The 24962-nt window shown below is 51.8% G+C and overlaps 1 protein-coding gene across 2 annotated transcripts; it reads right to left on the bottom strand.

Moving 5' to 3' along the window:
• Positions 1–1784: 1784 nt before the first annotated feature.
• On the bottom strand, positions 1785–24962 carry HIBCH (3-hydroxyisobutyryl-CoA hydrolase). Of its 2 annotated transcripts, XM_036423196.2 has the most exons (14): positions 24816–24961; positions 20988–21030; positions 19708–19848; positions 18190–18274; positions 15933–16004; positions 12886–12938; positions 10448–10526; positions 9871–10016; positions 8444–8530; positions 7395–7453; positions 6774–6855; positions 4823–4942; positions 4544–4577; positions 1785–2235 (listed from the first exon to the last, which is right to left on the bottom strand). In XM_036423196.2, exons 1-14 carry the CDS (start codon positions 24833–24835, stop codon positions 2120–2122), a joined length of 1137 nt encoding a protein of 378 aa, XP_036279089.2. In that variant the 5' UTR covers positions 24836–24961; the 3' UTR covers positions 1785–2119. The 2 variants fall into 2 exon arrangements, with proteins under 2 accessions (XP_036279089.2, XP_045432195.1); XM_045576239.1 differs by lacking the exon at positions 15933–16004 and having other exon boundaries at positions 24816–24962.

Here is a 24962-nt window from a genome sequence, read left to right as displayed (position 1 = left end):
CTCCTCCGCCCGGCGCACGGGAGAGCCACCCAGTCCCCGTCGCTGAGTGTGATCTCTGCACGGTGCCACCTCCGACCCCCCGACCCCACGGCCGCGCACCCTGGCCCCTGGGAGACGCCCTGCACCCAGCCGCCCGGGGGTGGGGGATGGGGGAGAGGCTGCGGCTGGCACAGGCATCGGAGCAGCGGGAGGGGCGGCAGACAGGCGGAGGGACGAGACCCTCCGCAATAGGGCCGTTCAGGCTCCTTCAGACCCTCACCCTCCAATGTTAGCTTACTTCCCTGTGAAGGGAGAGGGCTGCCTGAGGGAGGATCGGTCACTGCAGAGGGAACATCTGCTCCAGCCGGTGGCACACCACAGTGAGGGAGGGGGGCGGGCAGAGTGCGAGAGCAGCATGGACACCAGCTCCCCAGTGTCCCCCGAGGACAGGCCAGTGCCGGCCCAGGGCCAGCCGGAGACATCAGAAGGGAAGACACACTACAAACCCTACGAGCAGCCCCTCAGACAAGCCCTGACACCGCTTCCTGCCTCCTCCCTGAGTGACCGCGGCCATGGCCGCTCAGAGGCACTCTGTCTTCTTTGGCAAAACTCCCCCGTGAGACCTCGCTAGGAAGTGGAGTATTTTTCCCAGGTATTTTTGTGGGAACACTTTTTGAACTATACAATAAAAGTCTAGTTGCACTAACCAGCTGTGAGTTCTTACTGGACTTCAGTAAGCTGATGGTTTAGCACACACACTTGAACGCCGAGGCCTCAGTATTTCCTGCTTTTCTCAGACACTGAGCAGAAGCACTAACGCACGTGGCTGCGGGGCCGCGCGGGGCCACGCGGGGCCACACGGGGCCACGGAGCGCTGAGAGCAGGATGTTGGCGCGCTCCCTGTCCTGGCGCCTTCACTCCCGCTCTGTCCTCAGGTCCTGGGAGGTCCTCCCTGCCTCACTCCTCCGGCCGCACTCCCCGCCTATGGAAGGTCCAGGATAAAGCCTTGGATGTCATTTTCAGTTCCACCGCTTTGCTTTACAATATACATGCATACACACATATGTTAATTTCAGAGAGGAAGGGAGAGAGAGAAACATCACTGATGCGAGAGAATCGTGGTCGGCTGCCACTATTCCTACCACCATGGGATTCCGGGGGTTCCTGCCGAAGGAAAAACCAGACGAGTTACCACGTGAACAGCAGCAGATCTTAGCGGCGTTCCCACCTACACTCCAGGCCCCAAGCCTGGAGCCCCTGAGGGGGCGTGTGCCCGAGTACCTTGCCTTGTCAGCCGTCCAGTTCCTGAGGGGGTTCGATTCTGAGCGAAGCCCGAGTTCACTGCTCCCTCCCCACTGCACCGGGAAGGACCCACGGCAGGGCCCACATGGACGCTGGACACCAACTGCAGGCAGCGGGCAGCTCCATCCTGGAGTCTGGACGCCCCAGCTCCCACCTGCCGGCCAGCGGGTACGGCAGGGGCAGTGAGCCCGCCCTCCCTGGGGAGGGTCAGGGCCAGCGGGTACTGAGGGGGCAGTGAGCCCGCCCTCCCCGAGAAGGGGGGAAGGGAAGGAGGGAGCGGGCACTGCAGAGGGAAGGGACGGTCGCCTCCGTCTCCCCGGGGCGGGGAGGGTTAACTGTAGAAAACGCCAAGCTGAGTTAATAATACGGGGGAGGCAACTTCACGAAAGCCTTTCTCTCTGCCGAGGCTTCTGATGCTATAAAAAGAGCTTTTCTGTTACAGTCCCTCCGTCATTTAAAATAGCCTCACCACAGCGGAAAGCCTAGGAAGCATTAACACAGAGTCCAAAAAATGGCGTGTTTTATTTTGATCATCTGTACATGAGTTTACTTAATCAACATACAAACGCCTGCAGACCCTAGACGCAGGCTCCCGGCTCCCGGCTCCCAGGCGGGCGCCTTCTGCAGAGCGGAGTGACCCGAGGGGACGCACACCGCGCGGCGAGGCCAGCGGCGCCCCCCCTTCCCTTGCGGCCGCGGCTCAGAAGTGCCAGCTCCGTCCTTCCCCCGGGGCCAGCGGACGCGCCGCTCGCAGGCACCGGAAGCGGGCAGCGGCCAGACGGGCCGAGCCGCTGGCCAGCCTCGGTCCCAGGCCCCTCCCGGCGGCGCTTCACCACCTTCACCAGCGCAGGTCGCTGCTCCCCAGGGGCCTGAAGTGCCGGCTCACGTCCTCCTCGGTCACGTCCGCCAGGCGGGCCGGCTCCCAGCGCGGGCTCTGGTCTTTGTCTATCAGCACTGAGGGAGAGGGTCAGGTCACTGCTCCGTCCCAGGTCCCGGCACCGGGCGCCAGCCCTGCGGTGCCAGGCGTGGCTGTCCACGGAGCGGGAGTGTCTGTTCCTCTAAAAGCGGGCCCACAGGTCCCGGGGGGGCAGCCGCCAGCCGGGCCTCCGCCGCGGACCAGAGCCCGGCTGGAACCCGTCCTCCACAGCGGAGCCGGGAAGGGCCTCCTGCTGTGAAGCAGGGCCAGCGGGGCTGAGGGGGCCGCCTGAGGTGAGGGAGGACGGCTGAAGGGAGAGGAAGGGGCTCATGCCTGACCCAGTGTGGACCCTGACTCCTGTGGCCGAGTCCGAACACGACCGTCACCGGCATCATGAGGAGCCCCCATGGGTGCTGTCACCGGAGGGCGCCGGCAGGCCCCGGGGTGAGCGAGGCCATCTGCACAGGCCCTGCGGGTGCCAGCTTCCCGCTGACTCCGCGGCAGGCGCTGCCACATGGGGACGGCCGGGCAGGCAGCCTGTGCTCCTCACGCTGCATGGGAAGGGACAGTTGTCACAAAGCCCGGGTGGGGGAGGCGGGGGGCTGCATGCACATGGCTGTGGCGGGCATGTGAGCCATGCTAAGACGTGCACAGACCCTGTGAAGAGGGAATGCACCAACATGTGGGAACTAGACAGCGCCTTTGGGTTAAAGGTAAATGGTTAGAGCAGCCATCTGGGAACAAGGGAGCAGGCTGTGGGGGCAGGGGAAGGGGGGCATCATTAAACACGGGCCCGGGCTCTATTTGGCTGCCTGACTGCAGGCCCGCGTCAGCACGGACAGTGAGGGTGCTGAGCATGACGTCACCATCCCAGCCGACCTCGTGGCATGCAGCAGCCTGGGACATGCTTCCCGCCAGGCCCGGCCTCGGCCAGTGCTGTCTGCCGCCCGGTCCCTCCAGGCCAGGACAGAGTAAGAGCTCGGAGTCCGTCTCATTCCCGAGGAGCAGGCCTGTCACTGCAGGCGCGGCAGCCCGCATGGCTCCTCCGCCGCAGCTCGCTGCGCTGCAGAACAACCTGCTTCCTTCCCTCACGCCCGGAGCCGGTGGCTCCAGGTGCTGACAGCAAACATCTGACAGCCACTCCCCTCGTTTGCTCGTTTACTTACTCTGATGGCATATTTTTTAGTTAGCAGACTAACGCAAACATTTAGTTATACAAAACACCAAGCAGTTCTCCTGAGCATAGGCGCTCCTTTCTGAATGAAAAGGTTACGCTGGGAAAGGAGGGCCTATCCTTTCTCTTTAGTAAAAGGTAGACGAATAAAACCTGCATTATAACCAGAACTTAATGCTGCTCAGCTTCAGTGCTTTTTCCTTAGAATCCCTGCGAGTACCTGAAACAAGCCTGTCTTGTGAAGTTTAAGAAGGCTGCTCCCATGAAATGAAGGCTTTGGCGGCATAACCCAAGCACCACAGACCCTCCTCACACCAGAAGCCCGGCTCTGACCCCGCCGCTGGGAACTGGGGGAATGCCATTTCACTCGGCTTCTGTACGACCTAGCACCTCCTCAGCTCAGCCCTGCGCCTGGAAGAGGGAGTGAGCCAGGTCACTGTGCTCCGCTGTCCGGCCGCAAGCTCAGACAGTTCCGCCAGCGCACCGGGCTTACCGAGGCCAGCTCCGAGAGCACAGCGCTGTCAGCCAGGGCACAGCCCGTCTCACCACATGAGAGTGGTCAGTAAAAGCACGAGAGAATCAGATGTGCAAAGTGCACACAGAGGGAAACTCACAGGAGTAACCGCTATGGTTTTTAGGGACATGGCATGTGCATCAAATTATTGCAAATGTGCTAGAATTGAAAAAAAAAAATCAACCATTTGCTTCTTCTAATTATACTGGCTTTGAAGATGATAAGCAAAAACAGGAATAAACAAAAACAGTCACATATTTTCTAATTATGTCAGGAGGGAGAAGGGAAGGAGAGGGGAGAGGAGGGCAGGGAAGGACGGGAGGGAGGGGAGGGAGAAGGGAAGGGAGAGGGCAGGGACTGAGGGCTTGATGTGGAATAAACGCACCTCTCTGAGCTCCAGCAGCAGAATGAGTGACAAGCTCACACTGCCTCTGCCCGGGCCTTTAAAAGCAGGTGACCTCTTACATATCAGTGAGGGAGCAGTGAGCCGGTCGTGTAAATTTTTAAAGCAATATCGGATGCAATGACTTATCTCCCCATATGCCCGCTGGTAATTTTTAACTCTTTGCAATCTGCACAAAAGCCTAGTTTTCACTGTAAGACAGCAGCCATCTCGGACACAGTGTGCGCTCCCAGGAGAGCCAAAGGAGCCACTCACCTGCCCTGACGCCTTCAGGAAAGTCGTGGCCTCCCTGGAAGAGGAGAGGAGGGAGAGCTGGTGAGGCCTTGCCCCGGCACGCCCCCCGCTGAGCTCCCCCTCCCGGGCCACTGCTGGCCACAGCATCGGCGCGGACCGCCCCCCACCGCCCCAGTGTCCCCGCGCCCCAGCCGCCCGGCCCGCGGGTTTGTGTTCCGTGATGGCTCCGTCCTGGGCACGCTCCGCAGTGAGCACACGCTGGCTCGCAGCCTCAGACGCCAACACTCAGACGATCCTCACCACACACGCCTGGCTCAGCCGGTACTCCATGGTCAGCACGTCCTGCAGGGACTTGGAGGAGCCCTCTGTGAGCTGCCGCAGCGTGATCTTGAGCGACGTTGGAGACATCTTACTGATCACCTGTTAGGGAAGCGTCTGCCGGTTTCAGACCACAGTTCCTTTACTGTCTGTGACAGACAGCTGAGCGGTGGAATAAACGGTGTTAAATGTGCTCCCTCACACAGCACTCAGATGGCGGTCCCAGCAGCGTGCGGCTCCCCTCGGCTAATCCTGTCCATGCGCCAAGCGAGGTTTTCTAACCCGTGGCCCCCAGCAGACTCCTCTCCAATGGAGAAGGGCTCCTGGGAGGCCACTCAGCATTGTGCCATGTGTCACCTCTGGGGACACTGAAACCACACGTGTGTTTAACGGTCAGTGAGAATGCTGAGAACATGCTGTCTCCCGTCAATCCTGGACAGAGGGACCCTGAGCTGTGAGGAGGTGGCAGCCCCTTGGCACACGGCCACGGCTACGCCCTGGACCCACAGAAGCACACAGGCCCCGGAGACGCCGGGGCGAGGAGCCAGCGAGAGGCTCTCAGGGACAAACACGGACCCTCTTCAGGTCTGCCACAACCTCTCGTCTGCAGACGCTTCACCCACACCAACGGCTCTTCTCCTGCAGGGCCTGGTGTTCCTGCTCCTCAGCCAGGAAGCCTCCTCAGGGTCTGATCTCACCCACGTCACATCACGTCAGGTCACGTCCGTCAGGTCACTCTGGAGCCACGCTCCCTCCCAGAGCTGCAGGTGGCGAGTGTGTGGCCCTGCTCTGCGTGCGGGGCGGTCACAGCCAGAGGAACAGAGGGCCGCTGTGGGCGTCCAGCCCCCCACCGGGGGGGAGGGTGCTAGTAAGGGGGGTGCCACTGAACTTCCGTGCTGCCGAAAGGGCACCAGACCACCGTCAGGCCCCGTGCTGCGTGGCTGCTGTCATGCGGAATTGCTAAGTGCACACTTAGCCACGCGCTAAGAACAAAACCAGGAATGCCAGTTCCTATACTGCTCTGAAACAGAGAGCCAACTGAAGTCACCATCCTTGAAATAGAAAATGATCGCCTCCATTTATGCAAACATTCCTAAAAGCTTCAATAACGTGAGTGACCTTTGTGGGGAGGGAGGGAGGCAGCTGTCCGCCTGCTGAGGGGGCCTGTGTGTCTAAAGCCTGAAAGCACAGGGCCTACCCTCCGTCACTCACACAGAGAGCGCCTCCCGCTGTCACTGTCGCCAGCTGGCCGGCTGCTCCCTCAGGCTGAGGACCTGCCTGGGGGCGGAGGGGGCGCTGGGCATGGCTGGACACGGGGCCTCCTGCTGGCTTAACCAGCTAACTGCCACGCGTCCAAAGTGGACACCATCCCCACACGCCACGATGTTTTGAATTAAAAAAATCAATTGGCAATGAATATTATAAAAAATATATTACAATTACTCATAATCCTGGACAGAAAGGGACCCTGAAAATTTTTCAGCTGAAAATTCTCACAAAAAAATGATTTTACAGTTGGTCAGGGCTGCCACTTAGGGAAAGCTGTTTTTCACAGACATGCGTGGTGTGTGGGGAAGGCCCCCCGCTGGCATTATGGCATACAATGGTTTAGAAAGTTTTCTTTTTTGTAATGAAACCTCCTGCTTACAAAAACCATGTATTGAGCTGCTGCTCCTTAGACAAACTTACAGGCCAATGTCACGGCTGCAAGGTGACCGTCTGCGTTGCCCCACCTTCGAATCCCCATGTCCCTTGTGCTTCCCGGACAGGAGGACCCTGGAAGGGAAGCGTGCCTCCTGGGGCCCCCGGGACGGCCACCGGCTGCCTTGGGCATCGGATTTGGGTGAGGTTTCGTGGGAATAACAGCAGTGTGCTCTGCCTGGCCCCCGGGAGGCCCCTGACCCAAGCACCCAGCCCGTGCCCCTGGCTTTACCTTCACCTGCTCCAGGGCAAAAGGCGAGCCATCTCGCTGTAGATTGTCAATAATCTGCTCCACACTGTCAGCGGAGAAGCAGCTGCAGGGAAGACAGGGATGGCACCTGTGAGAGCCCTTCCTCCTGACAGCCAGGAGCCTGAGCACAGCTCCCCCTACAGGCGGGGGAGAGACACTGCTCTCCTCCGGCAATGCACAGGGCCTCCTCTTTGGATCCTGCGTCTGTTACTGTGAGTGAACGATATCCATACTGGAAGAGTGTGCTTCTAACTGCAGAGACGGCTGTCCCATCTCCAGTAGTTTCCCTCCGCTGTCCTCTCTCAGACCCTCACTAACCCCTGGCCGAGGGGCTTGGCCCGTCAGACCTCAGGGAAAACGGCGTTACCAAGATAAAGGGAAGTGAATGCGGTAGTTTCCAGCCTCTCTTCCCACTTAAAGGCGGGGCGGCAGATGGCCCAAACGCCATGGCCTGGCTCCCCACAGCGAGGCCACGAAGCTGTTGTCACAGGTCAGTGAGTGACGGCTCTGTGCCGCCAGCTGCAGAATCGGGCGCGTGCTCAGCAGGACAGAACCCATCACAGGTCCCCGACAGCCTGGGAGCAGGAGGCCCGGCCTGAGTACCTGTTGATCATGCTCAGGTGCTCCTCCAGCACGAATGCCTTGTCCTCATCAATCTTGGACTGTTCGAAAAGAAAAACACTGACGTTAATTTGAAAAATTTGAAAAACACTGACATTAATCCTCCATCCGTGCATATTTACCGATACACTGAGTGACCCGCTTTCAGTCCCATTGCCCCCACAGGCTCCTGCCTGCTGCCTGCGTGTGCAAAGCCAGACCGTGTCTATGCCAGGCCAGCACCTGACAGGGTCAAGGCCAAGTGTCCCTGTGTTTTTATTTCCCGTCATCTATGGGCACATGACCGTTAAGCGTGTCAGGAAGTTCACGAACTGCAAGGACCTGGGAAGTCCTGCCCAGCCCCACGGGATGCAGGCACCCCGCCAGCTGCCCGCAGCCGCAGACGTAAGGCCTGGGCAGCTGCGGTTCGAACTGGCTTTTAATTCTGGGCCACAAGCTCTCATTTACCCTCCCCACCTTCCTCGTTCCTCACACGGCAGCGCGGGCCCCTCACAACCCGGGCCCCCCTCATGCACACGTTCCCCTCCATCAAGGCCATTCTCTTTTCTTTAATAAGCGTTCATTGACTTTAGAGAGAGGAAGGGAGAGGGAGAGAGAGAAAAGCATTGATGATGAGAAACATCAATCGCTGCCTCCTGCGTGCCGTCTCCTGGGGATCAAGCCCGACACCGGGCACGTGCCCCGACCGGGAAAGGAACGGGCGACCTCCTGGTGCGGGATGCTGCCCCACCCGTGAGCCACACCGGCCAGGCTCAAGGTCCTCCTTAGCGGGTGGACACAGACCTTTGCTGCAGGCGTGCTGAGCCGTGACACAGCACCGCATCAACGAGGGGACTCGTCCACAGCACTGTGTTAATGAGGGGATTCTCAGTCCCCGTCCCCCCGCCCCATAGCTCTGCAAACCCTTCCTCTGTGCTCTCCAGCAGGCTGCGCACACTCATTTAACCCACACCCCACAGTGCTCACCAGCCACTCCTCAGGCCCTCGCCCTTCCCCGGAATTAAACTTGAGGTTACCTTTGACAAGCTTACCTTTGTCTGATAACTTTCTAAGACATCTGCAATGTTTTCTGTGGAAGGAGACTTCAGGGATAATAGATCTTCTTCTAACAGGCTCAACTAAAGGTAAAAAATAACAATAATAAGGTAAAAAAGTAACAGTAACGAGATGCCAGAGGGGAGAGAATCTGCAGCTGCAGCCAATGGGCTGGCCCTCACAGCCGCGCAGAGGGACCTTCAGCTCTGTGCTTTTCATTTATGTAACATCCCTTTCTCTTCCCCTTCCCCAACACCTCCTCCCCCCCGCCCTCCGACTGCCACGTGCTCCCGAGGAGCCTGGTCCCACGGTCCCGGGAAGCGCTGGTGGGATGAGCGGGTCGGCTCCTCTGCCCCCGGCTCAGTGCCATCCGCCAACCCAGGGGGGCTCAGCCAGGTGTCCCAGAACAAACCCCAAACCTCTTGCTCGGATTTCTGAGACAAAATCGCCGTGAATTGGGTTTTCTGTTACATCTAACACAAGTAGTTTCAACTATTATGGTGAGACTGCCCCCATTCGGAGATGGGAAACGGGGTTGGGCGTGGGAGTGGGGCCTAAAGAGGCCATGGCACCTGGGAGTAACCCTGGCTGCTGGCTCTCTGTCCTGGCCACTGTGCTAAGGAAACTGGCGATGCTGTTTTTAAAAAAGACAAAGCAAAGACACACGTTAGGCCAAGTGCGTAAGACCAAATTGTATACATGTACCTTTTAATGAATCAGGGGAACTGACAACCAAGAGAACCCTTCAAAAACCTATAACAGCTGAAACCAGTGTGGCTCAGTGGATAGTCAGCCTGCGGACTGAAGGGTCCCAGGTTCGATTCTGGTCGGGGGCATGTGCCTTGGTTGGGGGCACGTTCCCAGTAAGGGGTGTGCAAGAGGCAGCTGATCGATGATTCTCTCCCATCGATGTTTCTAACTCTCTGTCCCTCTCTCTTCCTCTCTGTAAAAAATCAATAAAATATATTTTTAAAAAAAACACACAACAAAAACAAAACCCTATAACAATGAAAGCGTGATAGGCTAATTAGACGGGTCAGCCGCACGACCTTCCAGACGAAGCCGGGGCTGGGAGGACTGAGCCCCTTGCACGAATTTCATGCATCGGCCTCCAGTGTTTTTATAAAATAAAGGCCTACCGTTGTTTATGTAACTTTAGATTTTTATACGTTAGGCTTTCTTAAAATAGATTTCTGTACAAAACGTAATAATTCGTTTAAAACTATAACAGGAAGTGTCAGGCAGGACCACTCTGAATCCAGACCCAGTGCCTGCGTCCGTGCGAGGAGCCAGGCGGATCGGAGACTTCCCTGCGGTCACAGTGTAGGCAGAAGGCCCGGGCTCACCAAAGCCAAGGACCCCCCCGCCTCCCGCTCCCGGGAGAGTTCTTCCAGCAGCACAAGATGCAACGTCCCGCACTCACCTTTTCAGAGTCTACAAAGTGTGTGGCGATGCCTGCTCGGTGCACATCTCTGCCTTTCAGCCTGAACCCTGTCAATGCCAGGAAGTAACCAAGTCTCCCTGAAAGTCTTGGCAAGAAATAGCCTCCGCCCACGTCAGGGAACAGTCCTGAAATTAGATAACAGATGCCGGGGCTCGCAGGGAGGCGATGCATAGAACGTCCTTCGCTTTAGGCGGGCTGGCACTGAGGACAGCACGCGAGTGAGGACTGTGCTGGGCAAGGCCGAAGCGGGTACACAGCCTGGCCCGTATGCCATGTCTACCATCCAGTTAAAAACTGCCAGGCATCTTAAAAAGCAGGAAAATGCTGCCCATAGAGAGGTGGTAAAACAATCAATCAAAATGGAGCCAGAACCTCCCGCTGGCCACTCAGCTGTCAGAGCACTGTCCAGTCTGTTAGCATAAAGCTGTTCACATATTCCGTTTCCTAGCAGTCCAGATTACATTGTTATTGAAGAAATTAATGAACTCTTATGTGATGCACAGCGTAGTCAAAATAAGTGGAAATAACGTAATTATGAAAATGTGGGTTTGTTTACCTATTGCAGTTTCTGGCATTGCAAAGAGAGACTTTTCAGTAGCCACTCGGAAACGCCCGTGAACGGAGAGTCCGACACCCTAGGAAATAAGCCAAACATGTTTTAAAACACTGTAAGAGGATAAAACAAATGTATCCACTCAGAGTATTATAAAACAATAATCCTCTTCTCATCCCACAAGAACTGCTTCCAGGAGATGGCCTGACAGGAAGCCCTAACCCACAACCTCAGGAGACGGCTGGGTGGCCAGTGCACAGCCCCCCGGGTCTGCAATAGATTTGTTTAGCAGAAATGTTCTCACTCCCTCTCCTGCCATGCTTCTTTCCCCCACCTCCATTCCGAACGGAAGGCCTCTGGAGCTGTGACTACCCGGAACCCGAGTGCGCTTCATGGCACCAGCCGTCAGAAACACACAGCTATTCCAGGAAGCGCCCGCAGCTTTAAGGACAATGTGAGCACATCTTACTATGTTGAAGCTCCATCAGTAAAATCAGCAGAATCACTTTTCTCAGCTGCCATGGGGCCAAGCATGTAACTCTTGAGAACGGTTACTAAGACACACGTTCTAGAAAGTGAAAAGGCTGGCTGCAAGCCTCTGACCCAGTGTCACTGAGAAGGACACCTTAACAGGCATCTCTGAATAAAATGAATAAAGAGTATACACGTGATGGCAAAGTATCAGAATTTATGTCAGTGTTCACACTGTAACATACATTTCCTATGTTACATCCTTTTCACATTGTTCAAAACTCCCATTAGATTTAGTTCTCACTCTTAATCCTTTCTAACCAATGTACCTGTCTTTGACATCACACAGTTGAGTTAAAACATGTAAATTATCTGAACCAATGTCAAGTACTAGAGTTCTGTAAGTGTGAACTCATTGGAAAGAGCCTCATTTCTGATTATTCTAACTTTTCATTACATTTCCTCAGTTCAAGTTCAGCCATTTAAAAGCTCTTAAAATTTTTAGACCTTTTTCAGAAAATATTAAAAAACACATGCAATTTCCTATAAATTCTATGTACTACATGTCAATCTTATATTTTAAAAGACAATGGAAATGAATAAAATCCTTCAGTTATTACCTATATCCTTCGATGTCAACATTTACGAGGTCAGTCACAATGTTTGACACTCTATAAAGGCCAATATCATGTTATAGGTGTTCTATTAAGACCTAGTCAGACACCTAAGCTAGAGAACCACCATCCTTCAGAGCCGCCTGAAATCTGGCTGAGTGGATGTCCTACAGCTAGGGACTGAAAGCACAGCCACCCCAGGCTGGTAGGAGGGCAGAGACGCAGTGCTGGCCGGTCCCACACCCACGTGTGGTGAATAATGGGAGAGATGTCTTGGCTGCAGAGGTCTACCCCAAGAGCAAGGGGTCCCTGGCCCACACCATACTGCCGCCTAGGATTCCAGGACTGGGAAGAGACGTCACATAGCCTCTGGCTGTAAAACCAGTGGGGCTGTGGCTGGTGACACAGAGGCCACTGGAGTCCCAGGCAGTTCCTCCTAAAGGTCTGAGAGTTTTTATAATAGTTTTTAGTTAATTAAGAGAAAATAATCTTTAGTTATCTTATTATTTCTGTTCCAACTATTGGATCGCCTCCCTTCTGCCTCCCACTTCTTTAAACCTTTGTCTTTGCTATTGTCAGTGCCAAACAATTTACCACTTGGCTAATTATCTTAAGTTTTCTCCAAATCCACGTCAAGTTATTCAAGGCCAGGGCCCTGTAAGATTTCTTTGTAAGAGCTTGTGCTTGAAGTACAGATTTCGGTGACAAGCACGTTTCAGAGGATGTCAGAGAACAGTCACTGAAGGGAGTTAGTGCCACAGACAACCCCAGCCTCAGGGCGAAACACAGGCACAGCCAGGATCTCGTCCAACACTGCTGGCAGTGATCCGGTTACTTATTGTAGAAAAGGGCTCTCCATGTCTTAAAAACAAAACTCAGTGAGTTCTATTTGTTAAAAAACTGTTAATTCAGAGCTAACACAGCATCTAACATAAGTAAGACCTTTTTCTTTTGGGTGGAGATAGTTTAAACGTGAAAGAAGTGAGTATTGTGTGTGTGTGTGTGTGTGTGTGTGTATATATATATATATCTCAAACTTGCAAGGTCTGCAATCCAAACATAACTTTGTTTCAACGAGCTTTACTGTGTTATATTCATCGCTTCATTTCTGGTTTGTGTGTTTTTTTAATCATTTTTTTAGAGAGAGAGAAACATTGATTTGTTGTTCAGTTTATTGATGCATTCATTGGTTGCTTCTTGTATGTGCCCTGACTGAAGACTGAACCTGAAACTTTGGAGTACCAGGAGAGTGCTCTAACCAATGACCTACCTGGCCAGGCCCTATTTCTGTTTAATAATTAACTTATTTGTAATACAACTCACATAGTAATGATGAGAGTAAAACAGTTTACTTACTCCACCCATTGTAATTCCGTGAATAAATGCAACATACGGTTTCTGGCAAGAATCTAAAAGAAAAAGAATTGTAATTAATTGCAATGTTTAACATATTTTCCCCCAAAAACAAACAAACAAACAAAAAACATTACATGAACTGAATATTTTCCCAAGGAAATGTTTTGCAAGAAATATCAAGGCAGACTAAACGTGTGGCCTGTAAAATGTTCTTCTTAAAATGACAACCCAGCCGAAACCGGTTTGGCTCAATGGATAGAGCGTCGGCTTATGGACTGAAAGGTCCTGGGTTCGATTCCGGTCAAGGGCATGTACCTGGGTTGCAGGCATATCCCCAGTAGGGGGTGTGCAAGAGGCAGCTGATCGATGACTCTCTCATCGATGTTTCTAACTCTCTATCCCTCTCTCTTCTTCTCTGTACAAAATCAATAAAATATATATTTTTTTAAATGACAACCCATAAACAATCCTGATCATCTGTTCATTATCATTTAACAACTCAACCCTGCAACTGGGAACAAAGAAAAGCCTTGTTTACCTCAGCTCCTGAGAAATATGACTAACAACTGCCTTACAAGCCCCTGATGTCTATGTACACAGCTGTGTTTTAAAGAACGTAACTTGTTTTCTATAGATCTCAAGGAACTGGATACGAAGCGTAGCATAAAAGAGAAGCGTAGCATAAAGGAAAAAGCACGGCCCAGAAGCCAGAGACCCAGGCTGTAGTCTCAGCTCCATCATTAACTGCCAACTCAACAGACACTGGCATTAGGCACAAATGCACTTACACACACCGGTTCCATGCATATCTATGTGTATATCTGACAGGGTGTCCCAAAAACTGTGTATACACTTCGAACGGTTATTAAGTCAGTGTTTATTAACACACAGTTCATTTTCAAAAGTTAAAGAGACTACAGATATGAGTAATTTTTTTGCCAACGCCTGTTTTCAACCTGATGCCCATTCTGGTCCAGACACTGTGATAGCGCGAAGCAGTGGGGTCGCAGACATAAAGGGTCCTTCTGTTCAGCATTTGTGTGCCTCAATTTGTCAGCTATCGCCAGTTTTGTACCATGAACTTTATCTTTTATGTATCTCCGTAAAAAAGGCCTGGCAGCACTTCAGGATACATTTTCTTTGCCCAAAGCTGAGTCAGACTTCAGCCATTATCTGAAATCGGTTAAACCTAAAAAGGAGTGAAAATTAACCCTTTGCACTCCGCTGTCCCCTCTCAGGGGACATTGCAGTTTATTAGTGCTTACAGGGAATTGAGTTAATTCAACGCACGTTTCTGCCGTTAGCGTCGAGTAGCTGGTAGCCAATGTCCAGAATGGTTCGGAGTGCAAAGGGTTAACTGAGTTACCGGCTGCTGAAGTCTGTATACATTTTTACGAACACCCTCTATATAACATATAGTTAAGTCTGTGGTGAAAACCCAGAGTGTGGTCTGGGCGGGTAAACCATGAATTAACCACACTGGTCTCTGCAGAGGGGTAGCAGCTGCCTCTGGGGCAGACATGGATGACATGCCAGGAAAGTCACAAGGCAGACGGAGCTGTAATTTTATTTTATTATTTTTATTTTATTTTATTTTAATAAATCTTTATTGTTCATATTATTACAGATGTTCCTCTTTTTTCCCCCTTTCCATTGCTCCCCTCCACCAGGTTCCCAACCCACCCTCTGCCCTTTCCCCACTCCCCATTGTCCTCATCCATAGGTGCACAGTTTATGTTCAGTCTCTTCCCACACCCCCCTCTCCCCTTTTCCCCGAGAATTGTCAGTTCATTCCCCTTCCATACCTCTGATTCTATTATATTCAACAGTTAATATTGTTCATCAGATTTTTTTTTGATTTTTTTTGGTTTTTAGATTCACTTGATGATAGTTAAGTATTCGTTGCTCATAGTTTTTTATCTTTATTTACTTTCTCTTCCAAAAGAACTCCCTTCAGCAATTCAAATAATTCTGGTTTGGTGGTGATGAACTCCTTTAGCTTTTTTTAATTGGTGAAGCTCTTTATCTGGCCTTCAATTCTGAGTGATAGCTTTGCTGGATAGATTATCTTTGGCTGTAGGTTCTTACTATTCATCACCTTGAATATTTCTTGCCATTCTCGTCTGGCCTGCATGGTTTCTGTTGAGAAATCAGCTGACAATCGGATAGGTGCTCCTTTATAGGTAACTATCTGCTTTGCTCTTGCTGCTTTTAATATTCTCTCTTTGTCTTTTGCTCTTGGAATTTTAATTATGATGTGTCTTGGTGTGGTCTTCTTTGGATTCCTTTTGTTTGGAGTTCTGTATGCTTCCTGGACTTGTAAGTCTAATTCTTTCACAAGGTGTGGGAAGTTTTCTGTCACTATTTCTTTCAGTATGTTTTTGATATCTTGCTCTCTCTCATCTTCTGGGATCCCCATAATTCTGATGTTGGTTCGCTTGAAGTTGTCCCAGAGATTTCTTAGATTATCTTCAACTTTCTGGATTCTCTTGCCTTCTTGCTCTGCGGAGGAGTGTCTTCTGGCTCTTTATGTTCCAAATCTTTAATTTTAAAACGCGTAGAATCCTACTTCTTCTACATACATGGTACAACAGCAAGCAAAATGAAGCACTGGTGCCTGAGCTCCAGGGCTGGGCCGCACACAGCACTGACTGGATTATCCGCTGGAGTTTAACCTCTAAACCCAGGATCTGAACATCAACTACAGAGACGTCTCATCCCCAAGTTCTCTAGAATCAGAAAATGATTCCTCACTTTACCCAGAAAACTGGGACCCATGGCTTCTGTTTTCCCAGAAAGCCAGCCTTGTGATCAGAATCATGTTTTCATATCGACTGAGTGACAAACGAGTGAGGACAGACAGCCTACTGATAGGAAAGTGTCAGCTGTTCTGGAATGAACAGTCCGAATAGTTTAATCAAATTTACTTATGGCTGACACACAGCATATGAAAGGTTAGTAAGATTATTTGATTACATTTTCAATAATTCATACGTTAATGCTGCTTTTCTTGGTTCCGTTTTCAAAGCTGTCAGCAAAGCACGTACCAATGGCATTGTTCAGCACATACTCTTCTCTGAAGAAATCCCGGCTTATCCTCCTGTCTCCCTTCACCACTTCTGAGATTGTTACAAAAAGAAAGAAAGAAAGATTATAAATTTTTTTTAAAAGTGTTTTCTAGTCAGTAAAATAAATTTAAAATATTGTAATACTCAGTACCGGGGAAAACTCTAGAAGGATTTGTTAATGTTTTGAAATTGCCCGTGCCACGGATATGTTATAGTCAGCCCCAGATCCATAGTCCCATGTCAAAATTTCAAAGGAAAATTCTTAAGAACTTCCTACAAAATGTTACACTTAAATGTATAAGTTATATATTGCTACAAAATGCACTTTCTTTTGACTGTTTTCTGTAGCACCTGAATAAATATTTGGTGGATATACATTTATTTTGGTAGTATATATCTGTTTTTTTTAATTTATTGATTTGAGAGAAAGAGAGAAAGGAGAGAGGGAGGAGGGGGAAGGGGAGAGAGAGATAGAGACATGGATTTATTGTTCCACTTATTTATGTAATCATTGGTTGACTGTTTTTTAAAAATATGTCATTGATTTTTTTGCTGAGAGGAAGGGAGAGGGATAGAGCTAGAAACATAGATGAGAGAGAAATATCGATCAATTGCCTCCTGCACACCCCTCAGTGGGGCTGTGCCCGCAATCCTTGACTGGAATCGAACCTGGGACCCTTCAGTCTGCAGGCTGATGCTCTATCCACTGAGCCAAACCGGTTTCGGCAGTTGGCTGACTCTTGTATGTGGTCCTGACCAGGATAGAACTCACAACCCTGGTGCATCAGAACGATGCTCTAGCCAAAGCAGCTACCTGGCCAGTGGTGACATATGTATCAAGTGTACTACACATACACACAGAGTGGAATATATATATATACATATACACACACACACACACACACACACACACACACACGTATTCCATCTAATTCAATATTTCTGCCACTTTCTTTTCCCCACACAACATTTACTGAGCATCCACCATGATTGTAGCACCATGCACCATTTTAGGTGCTACAATCATGGGGACAGTGCTCTACTGGTAAGACAGTGGCCCGGAGTGCAGCCTGGAAAGAGGACACTGAGACACAGTGTCGGTGCGATGCTCACGTCAAGGCTGGAAAGAGGCTCCCAGAAGACACAGTCTGGGCCAAGTCTGAACAGTGAGGGATTTCCCAGAAAGTGACAAGGAGTACTTACAGAGGCACAGAGGCCAGAGGAACAAAATCAAGAAGGAAGCAGTTGTAAAAGACTGAAGGAGAAACACAGAAGGAGAAGCTAGAGGTCACTAGATAGTGAGACCATATTTATTAATAATGCAAAAGGAAATCCATCTCCCAAAGGTGCTGCCGCGGCATGCCGCTGCCTGGCGTGACCCAGAGGCGCACAGAAAACCGAGTCACCAGCACTCCCAAGCGGTTTCCTTCCTGTGGCAGTCACTGTCCTCCCAGCTCCACGCTGCCTTCCTCCCGCATAGTCACACCACTAGGCCCTCTCCCCCTCACTGCAGCACAACGCCCTCCGTGGCGAAGGCCTCTGAGGATTACCACTAACATACAAATGAAAGGGACAGTGTGTCTTCTGTATGGGCAAGTCACACAAAAACTGCTGACTATAGTTTTAAACTAACTCCAGCCCCTAATGTGATCTTCCTTTAGCACGCTCCAAATCTGGCCTCTTTCCATGGTTATTAGAAGACGGTCTCAATATCTCTGTCATTCTGAAGCTCTCCCTGATTCACGCCCCAAACTCCTCCACCTTCTGCTCAGTCCCGACCACCACCTGCCATTCTCCCAGGAAAGGAGGGATCTTATGTTTCCTCCTAAGCTTATTCTAATCAATCATTTCCATATAAAATTAATGACCTTCACAATATCATTAAATTTTTTTTTTCTGCATGCCCACTCATTGTTCTGAACTGTGATCTTGAAAGAAGCTAAATTTCCTGGACTTGAAATCCCTGTTTTATTTCATGTAAACTAGACTAATTCTAGAATTTGTAACTGTATTTCCAAACAACAATACAAAGTTAGGCTTTTATGCAAAAATAGTCTAAAGAAGCTAAAAATCAATACATAAGGCTCCACTCACCTTTAAACTGACAAGTTAACTACATGAGAATATATTACCTTTTTAAAATTTCTACAAAGTAACCAAACAATGGGGCAGTGGGCAAGCTTGCTGACACTTTATCGTTCTGTGGATGAGCACTCAGGGGAGAGGGGGCTTGTACCTCTGATGTCTCCCCCAGCACAGAAAGCCTTCTCACCGGCGCCCTTTATGATGATCAGGTAGGTTTGGGGATCCTGCTCCCACTTCTAGAAAGAAGACAGAATAAGCACAAGCTCATTAAGATACGGGCACTGGCACAGACACACATCCTTACCTGTGTAAACCGATAGACCACTTTTGCCCGCCCCCCTGTGTACATATCATATGTGATACATAGCATATCCTTATAAGGTATGTCCAGAAGAACAGACCCCAACTTCACTTCTTTTCAGACGTAAATAGAGGCTATGCCAATGTAGGCTGCCAATGAATACACTTTGTGACCCAACTTTCACGATGGCATCTGATGTCTTTGCCGTGACTTCTAGACAAAAGTTAAATATATATAAGGACTTAATACAACTACGGGTTGCATAAGTTTAGTAATCCATCCACAGGTTGTTGATAAACAGAGAAATAATCTTTCTAGTGTGTTGATATAGGGCTCTGTCCTACTGACAAATTTATAAGTGACAGAGAGAAAACACACAGACCAAATCTGAAAGCTGGGGCTGATAAGGCCAGCTAAAAATTAAGTAGGATAAAAGAACCAAGAGCCAGTGTAAATTCAAACGACTGGAACTATGGACCAATAAGATATTAGTTAACTCCAGACAGAAGAGCTAACAGAGGTGCTGTGAATTCACACTTGGGAACAGAAGTACGGATGCCCAGGAGAGATGCAGCTGGACAGCCGGTGGAAACGTGGCGTTCTACAGGAACTCTTCTTGCTTCCTCTCCGGCCCACCTCGAACCCGGAACACCGGGCTTATTTCTCTGGGTCACATTTAAGAACCTATTACAAGGAATTCCAACAGACACAGCACAAGGGAAGAGAGACTGGTCAGGTGAAGAATGGAGAGCAGGTGGCCAGGGAGAGCTCGCCTCTGTGTAACGCCATGTGGCTGACCGTACGAGGCCCACTGCCTGATTCTCTCCGCAGCAATCCAAGGAGGCCCTAGCATCCTCGCGCACAGCAGGAGAGTGAGACACAGGAGAGTGAGTGATAAACAGAAGCCCAGCTTTCCAGCACCAATGGTCCCGCTTAGAGTTATGATTCCCCTGGGCCTGCAGGTCACTTAGAACAGGAAAGCTGACGGATGGCCTTCCAGAAAAGGCTGGCCACGCAGCTAAAAAGCAGTGGTCTTCCATCAGAAGGCTGCTGCCGTGGGGAAGCCGAGTACATTGTGCCTTCGCCAGGCCCACGAGGCAGAGCCAGTATCGCTGGGTAAAAGGCGGGGGGAATGGAGAGGCAGGACAGAGGAGAGATTTAGAGCCTGGGGAGTGGAGGAGCCGTCTCCAGGGGCAACGCCCGCCCTGCCTGGTGCCTCAGGGGACCCGCAGGGCCAGCGCTGAGCTAGGAATCGATGGACGTGGGCCGATCCCAGACAGCCAATGACTCCACGGGGAAGAATGCCAGAAGAGGGCTATGAAGGAATTTTAACGTGGCAGATACAATTGCTGTGAGGAAACGACCCACCTTCAGCTGCGGGTAGATCTGCCGGATCATGCTCAGGTTGAGGGCGTTGAGGGCCTTGGGTCTGTTCAGGGTGATCACCCCTGCGCAGCCCCTCCTCTCCAGCAGCACCTCCGCGGCCGCATCCGTGTGGGCGCACAGCCTCTGTGAGGGCAATGACAGCTTTCATGGAAGCAGCGACACCAAAGGCAGAGCCTCACACAGGCTCGGGTGACCCCATCACCCGGTGACTGCGTCCATCTGATAGACCGCTCCAGGGAAAACCACCACACGTACCCCACACATCCTTACATTTGTCCTCTAAGTGTAGGGAGTCAACGTGGACGATGAAATACCCTTACATCTCTTATTACTTATACCAACCAACATATTAGCTACTTAAAAAGCAAAGATGAATACACAGGGCAAATAATTCAGACTACAGTGGCTACCAATAACTTGGAAAAAGTTGGTATTTGAGCTGGGCCTTCATATATGCCAAGAAAAAAGGGGGTGATGATGCTACAGAACAGTCCATGCAAAACATAGCAATGAATATTTGAAAATGAACCTGAGCAGAATAAAGGCTGGTTGAGGAATGGTGCTGGGAAAGGAGGAAGAACCAGCAGGTGTAAAATGAAGGCTTCCATGGCACAGGCATGAAGAACCTGCTCCCATGCTCCCATGAGGGCCTCACACACCGGAACTTAATCCCCAGTCTCACTGCTCAGGGCCTAGACTGCTGACTGATGTAACACCGGAGTTATCATTCAAGCTACACAGCAATTCCCAGGTCTCCGCTACACACAACTGACCAAGGCCAATGGCTCCACCCACTTCATACATTCCTTTAGGGCAGTGGTTCTCAACCTTCCTAATGCCTCGACCCTTTAATACAGTTCCTCATGGTGTGGTGACCCCCAACCATAAAATTATTTTTGTTGCTACTTCATAACTGTAATTTTGCTCCTGTTATGAATCGTAATGTAAATATCCATGTTTTCCGGTGGTCTTAGGCTCCACAGCCGCGGGTCTCAACCTTTCTAATGTCAGGGCCCACAGGTTGAGAACCGCTAGCAGGGTCACCTAAGACCATCGGAAAAGACACATATTCACATTGCGAAGACCCATGCTCTTATCCGCAGCCTGCCTCAGGCCGCCTCCCACAAGTCATGCTGGTCAGGCACCATTCCTCAGGGCGTACCAAGGTCAGCACCTGCCAGTCTTTCTCTTCTTCCCAAACAACGGCATTGTGAGCTGCACCTCCTAACCTACCAGGCCAGCAAAACAAAGCCCCGACTTACCAAGTGTTGCAGTATGACATGAGTCCTTTTGAATGCGTTAAACCTGAAACAAATGCAGGATACAATGAACACAATAATGTGAGAAGTCACATTTCAACGTATAAATACTATACGCATTGCTTTAGTCTCTTCGGAAATGTATTAAAACAAAAAGGTGTGTGGTTTTTTTAAGATTTAGGTAGAAGAGGGCAAAGGGGGATAAATGTGACTGAAGTAGACTTGACTTGGGAGTGGATGGTGAACACACAGTATAATGTACAGATGATGTGTTAAAGGTTATACACTGAAACCTATGCCACCCAACAAATTATATAAAAAACAATGTCACCCCAATAAATTCAATACAAAAATTAAAAAGGCTTAAGTCTCATTCATTGCTGGTAGAAACAAATGTATGGCCACTTTATAAGACAGCTGGGCAGTTTCTTACAAAACTAAACATACTCTACCATATGATCCAGCAACTGCACTCCCTGTATTTATCCAAATGAGTTGAAAATATTTTCATAATAAAACCAGTGCCTAAGTGTTTATGGTAGCTTTATTCACAAGAGCCTAAACATGGATGTAACCAGAGGTCCTTCAATGGGTAAAAGGATAAATAAAATGTGGTATTTCTACACAATGAAATATTAATAAAAAGAAACCAGCTACCATTCCACAAAGGCACAGCGGAATCTTAAATCCGCACTGCGAAGCAGAGGAAGCCTTTCTGGAAAGATGTCCCGTGCAGGCCATTCTGAAAGAGCAGAGCCGTGGAGACAGGAGAAGGCCAGAGGTGGCCAGGAAGAGGGAAGAACAGGTGAAATGCAGGGGAGGCTTGGGCGGTGGATTAAATTAGCCTGTATAATCGCGGTGGTGGAGAGTAGCTTCATTTTAAATGGAACTCAATACTCCAGGACCCACTGTTCAACTGACTGGGGAAAATACTCTCTGCGTCCAGATACGCCCAGATGGCCAGCAGCAAACAGTCATCACCACGAAAATACTGCCTCCTCCATCAGGAAGAAAGATCGCAGGAAGAATTGGAGGGAGGGAGCTAGAGGGAGTGAGGGTGCGCTCCTGCACACTTACGAAAACACTGCCAAGTCTTTACTCAAAAACGTTCTGCCCCGGGTCAGTACAATTCCCAGACACCCAGTGAGAGGACCTCACAGCCAGCCTGTCTGCTTTCTGTAACTGGTCGGGACCTGCGGGGCCAGGGCACCAGAGGAACAAAAGGAGGCTGGCCCTGCCTTCTTGAACTTTCCCAAAGCACAAGGCAAGACCCTGCCCTACAGCACCCCTGGCCCCACCTCAGGGCGGTGGATGTGGTGTGTCAGGGCGCCGGATGAGCCGAACGCAGACCACAGCGGCAGTCCCTGAACAGAGGACTGGGGCCACACAGCTGGAGGCCAGCAGGAAGGCATGGCTTCCCATCACTAGCAAGCAGCGTGGGAACAGACCTGCGCAGTGACTAGAGGACAGTGCTGAGCTCCCCCACACATCCCCGAAGGGTACGAGTGCGGGTGGGGAGGGGGTCTGTGGGGCCTGGCACCCCGCAGTGTCTCTCAGAGCGTTACCACCTCTTCTTTGTACTATAGCCGTGGACCCCAAGGTTGTGGAGACGCCCCTGGCTGAGTGATGAAGGCTGGGGTATGTATGTCTGCTTCCCCTCAACCACGTGACAGTTTTGGAGCCAATGGGAAGAAAAGAGAAGACCATAAACTCAGAGTTACTTAAACTCAGTTACTTGGGGACTCTGAATACCTGAATACACGTATGAGTCAGAAGAGAAGTAATCCTATGAAATAAAGGCCTAGGTGGCACCGCACCACGCCCTCCCGCCAAGATGGCACCTCAAGATGGCCAGCAGGGAGGGCAGTTGTGGGTGATCGAGCCAGCAAGAGGGGGGAAGTTGGGGGGATTGGGCCAGCAGGGGAGCAGTTAAATGTTGATCAGGCCAGCAGGGTAGTGGTTAGGGGGCAATCAAGCTGGCAGGCAGGTGAGTGGTTAGGAGCCAGCAGTCCCAGATTGTGAGAGGGATGTCCAACTGCCAGTTTAGGCCCGATTCCTATGGGGTCCCAGATTGGAGAGGGTGCAGGATTTTGTGCACCGGGCCTCTAGTGATTATATAAAATCTGGTAAGGAACTTAGTGGCAATTCGGTTTGCTTGTTTTCTGCTTTGGTCCAGAGATTTTTTCGACCTATGTATGCAGCACTCAGTGAGTTACACCTGCATTTGGCAGGTTTTTATTAACTTTCCATGAGTGAAATAAAATTGTCTTGCACATAACACTGGGACGTGAAGCTAGGCCTGTTCTCCTGTTTACGGGCTGCAGGAAGTGTAGAAGCTGTTACATAAAGCTCGCCAATCTGGCAGCACATCTCTAACCTTGCTCTGGCATTGGGTACTGGCCTCAGGAAGGAATTCAAAGGTGTTCTGACTTAAAGAAGAGAGCTCTCACATTTTCTGCTGTTAAAAACAAGTTCCAAAAAGATAGAACGGAGCTAGGTTTTTAAAAAACGTTAGAAATGGTGCTCCCGGGTAAGCCTAGTTCAGATTTTAAATGACTTATGAAAACCCTACTTAGAAAACGTCCCTAGGTAGGCCAGGCTCTGTCACTTCACCCTGAACTCTGGGATCGACACATTTCTAAAAGCACCGACTTTACAGACAAAACCCCTGTGCCTGTGCCCACCTCCAGGGCTTAGGACTTCCCTGGTCTCGGCTGTGACCCAGGCCTCGGCTGTGTGCAAGTCTGCAGGTGACTCTACTGTGCATACAAGCTGTGGCGTCACAGGCCGGCGCTCCCGGGAAATTACCCCACAGCTCAGCCCAGCACGGAGACCCAGCTCCCCGGAAGCACTCCTGGGCCCTCTCCCTGAATGCACTGGGGGCTCAGGCTGCGGCCCCGGGCCCCGGGCTCCGCGGTGCTAGGCTGCCACTGCCCAGAGCTCCCCGGCCAGTTCTGCCCCATGGAGGGTGGACGGAAGCCAGCCTGACCTCTGGGGGTGACAAGCCCCTGCCCGGGTCAGCCAACTTCGTTAGTAACCGGGACTTCCCCGCTGGCTACGTGACGCCGTTTGCCCACTTTCAAAAGGAGCAGAGCGGGATTTGGGCTGCTTTTCTCAGACGCCACCGAACCTCTGAGCTGCTCGGAGGCGCGGGCCGCTCGTCTCACAGCATGAAAAGTAAAGAACGACCCCTCCGTCTCTTCACACAGGGCCTGACACTGGGCCTGTGGACAGTGTCCCCCAGCAACGCCTTCTTCAGGCAGACACTCCCGCCCAGCGCGGGCGGAGGGCGGGGACCCGGCTCCGCTGCCAGCCGGCCGGCCGGTCCCCCTTAAAGGGGCCGCAGGGCAGCCGGCCCCCCTTAAAGGGGCCGCAGGGCGGGTGCGGCCCCCCTTAAAGGGGCCGCAGGGCAGCCGGTCCCCCTTAAAGGGGCCGCAGGGCGGGTGCGGCCACCCGCCGGGACGCCAGCGGGCGGCGGGCACAGCGTCGGAGTGAGGGCTCCGCACACGCGCTCCCCCGCGCTCCGCCCGCGGCCGGCCGGGAGCTCCGGGCACCGGCGGGGCCGCTCGGGGCACCGGCGCCGGAGCACGGGGCGCCGGCAGGCCCCCGCCCCCCACTCCTCTAGCGCCAGCCGCTGTGCGGAGGGAGGAGTCCCGCAGCGTCGGGGCGGGAGCGCGGGAATGCTTCCAGCGGTGCTGGCCGGAGGGCGGCCGGGGCGCCGGGCGGGCCGGGGCGGGAGTGTGGGGTCCCCAAGGGCGACTCGGAGCTTCCGGCCGCCGGCCCGGCGACACTTCCTCCCGCAGGCGCGCGCCGCCGCCCGCCGCCGCTCACCTTGACACGAGCCCCGACATGTCGGGCGGCCTGAGCTCCAGAACACCGGCCACCACACGGCGGGGCGGCGCTCCCACAGGCTGCTCCGCCCGCGTCCGGCCCGCCCGCCGCCCCGCGCCCCCGGAAGCGGATGACAGCTGAGGGGCG

The sequence above is a fragment of the Pipistrellus kuhlii genome, unplaced genomic scaffold, assembly GCF_014108245.1.
Source record: "Pipistrellus kuhlii isolate mPipKuh1 unplaced genomic scaffold, mPipKuh1.p scaffold_m20_p_79, whole genome shotgun sequence".
NCBI classification, from domain to species: domain Eukaryota; kingdom Metazoa; phylum Chordata; class Mammalia; order Chiroptera; family Vespertilionidae; genus Pipistrellus; species Pipistrellus kuhlii.
Note: the sequence above shows the minus strand (reverse complement) of the source record. Positions and strands in the feature narration are given on the sequence as shown.

Coding starts and splice junctions, on each gene's coding strand:
- HIBCH (XM_036423196.2), bottom strand. CDS start 24,835: ATGTCGGGGCTCGTGTCAAG. Junction 10,017..10,447: donor AATGCCAGAAACTGCAATAG/GTAAACAAACCC, acceptor ATCTAATTTCAG/GACTGTTCCCTGACGTGGGC. Junction 4,578..4,822: donor GGCTGAGCCAGGCGTGTGTG/GTGAGGATCGTC, acceptor CTCCTCTTCCAG/GGAGGCCACGACTTTCCTGA.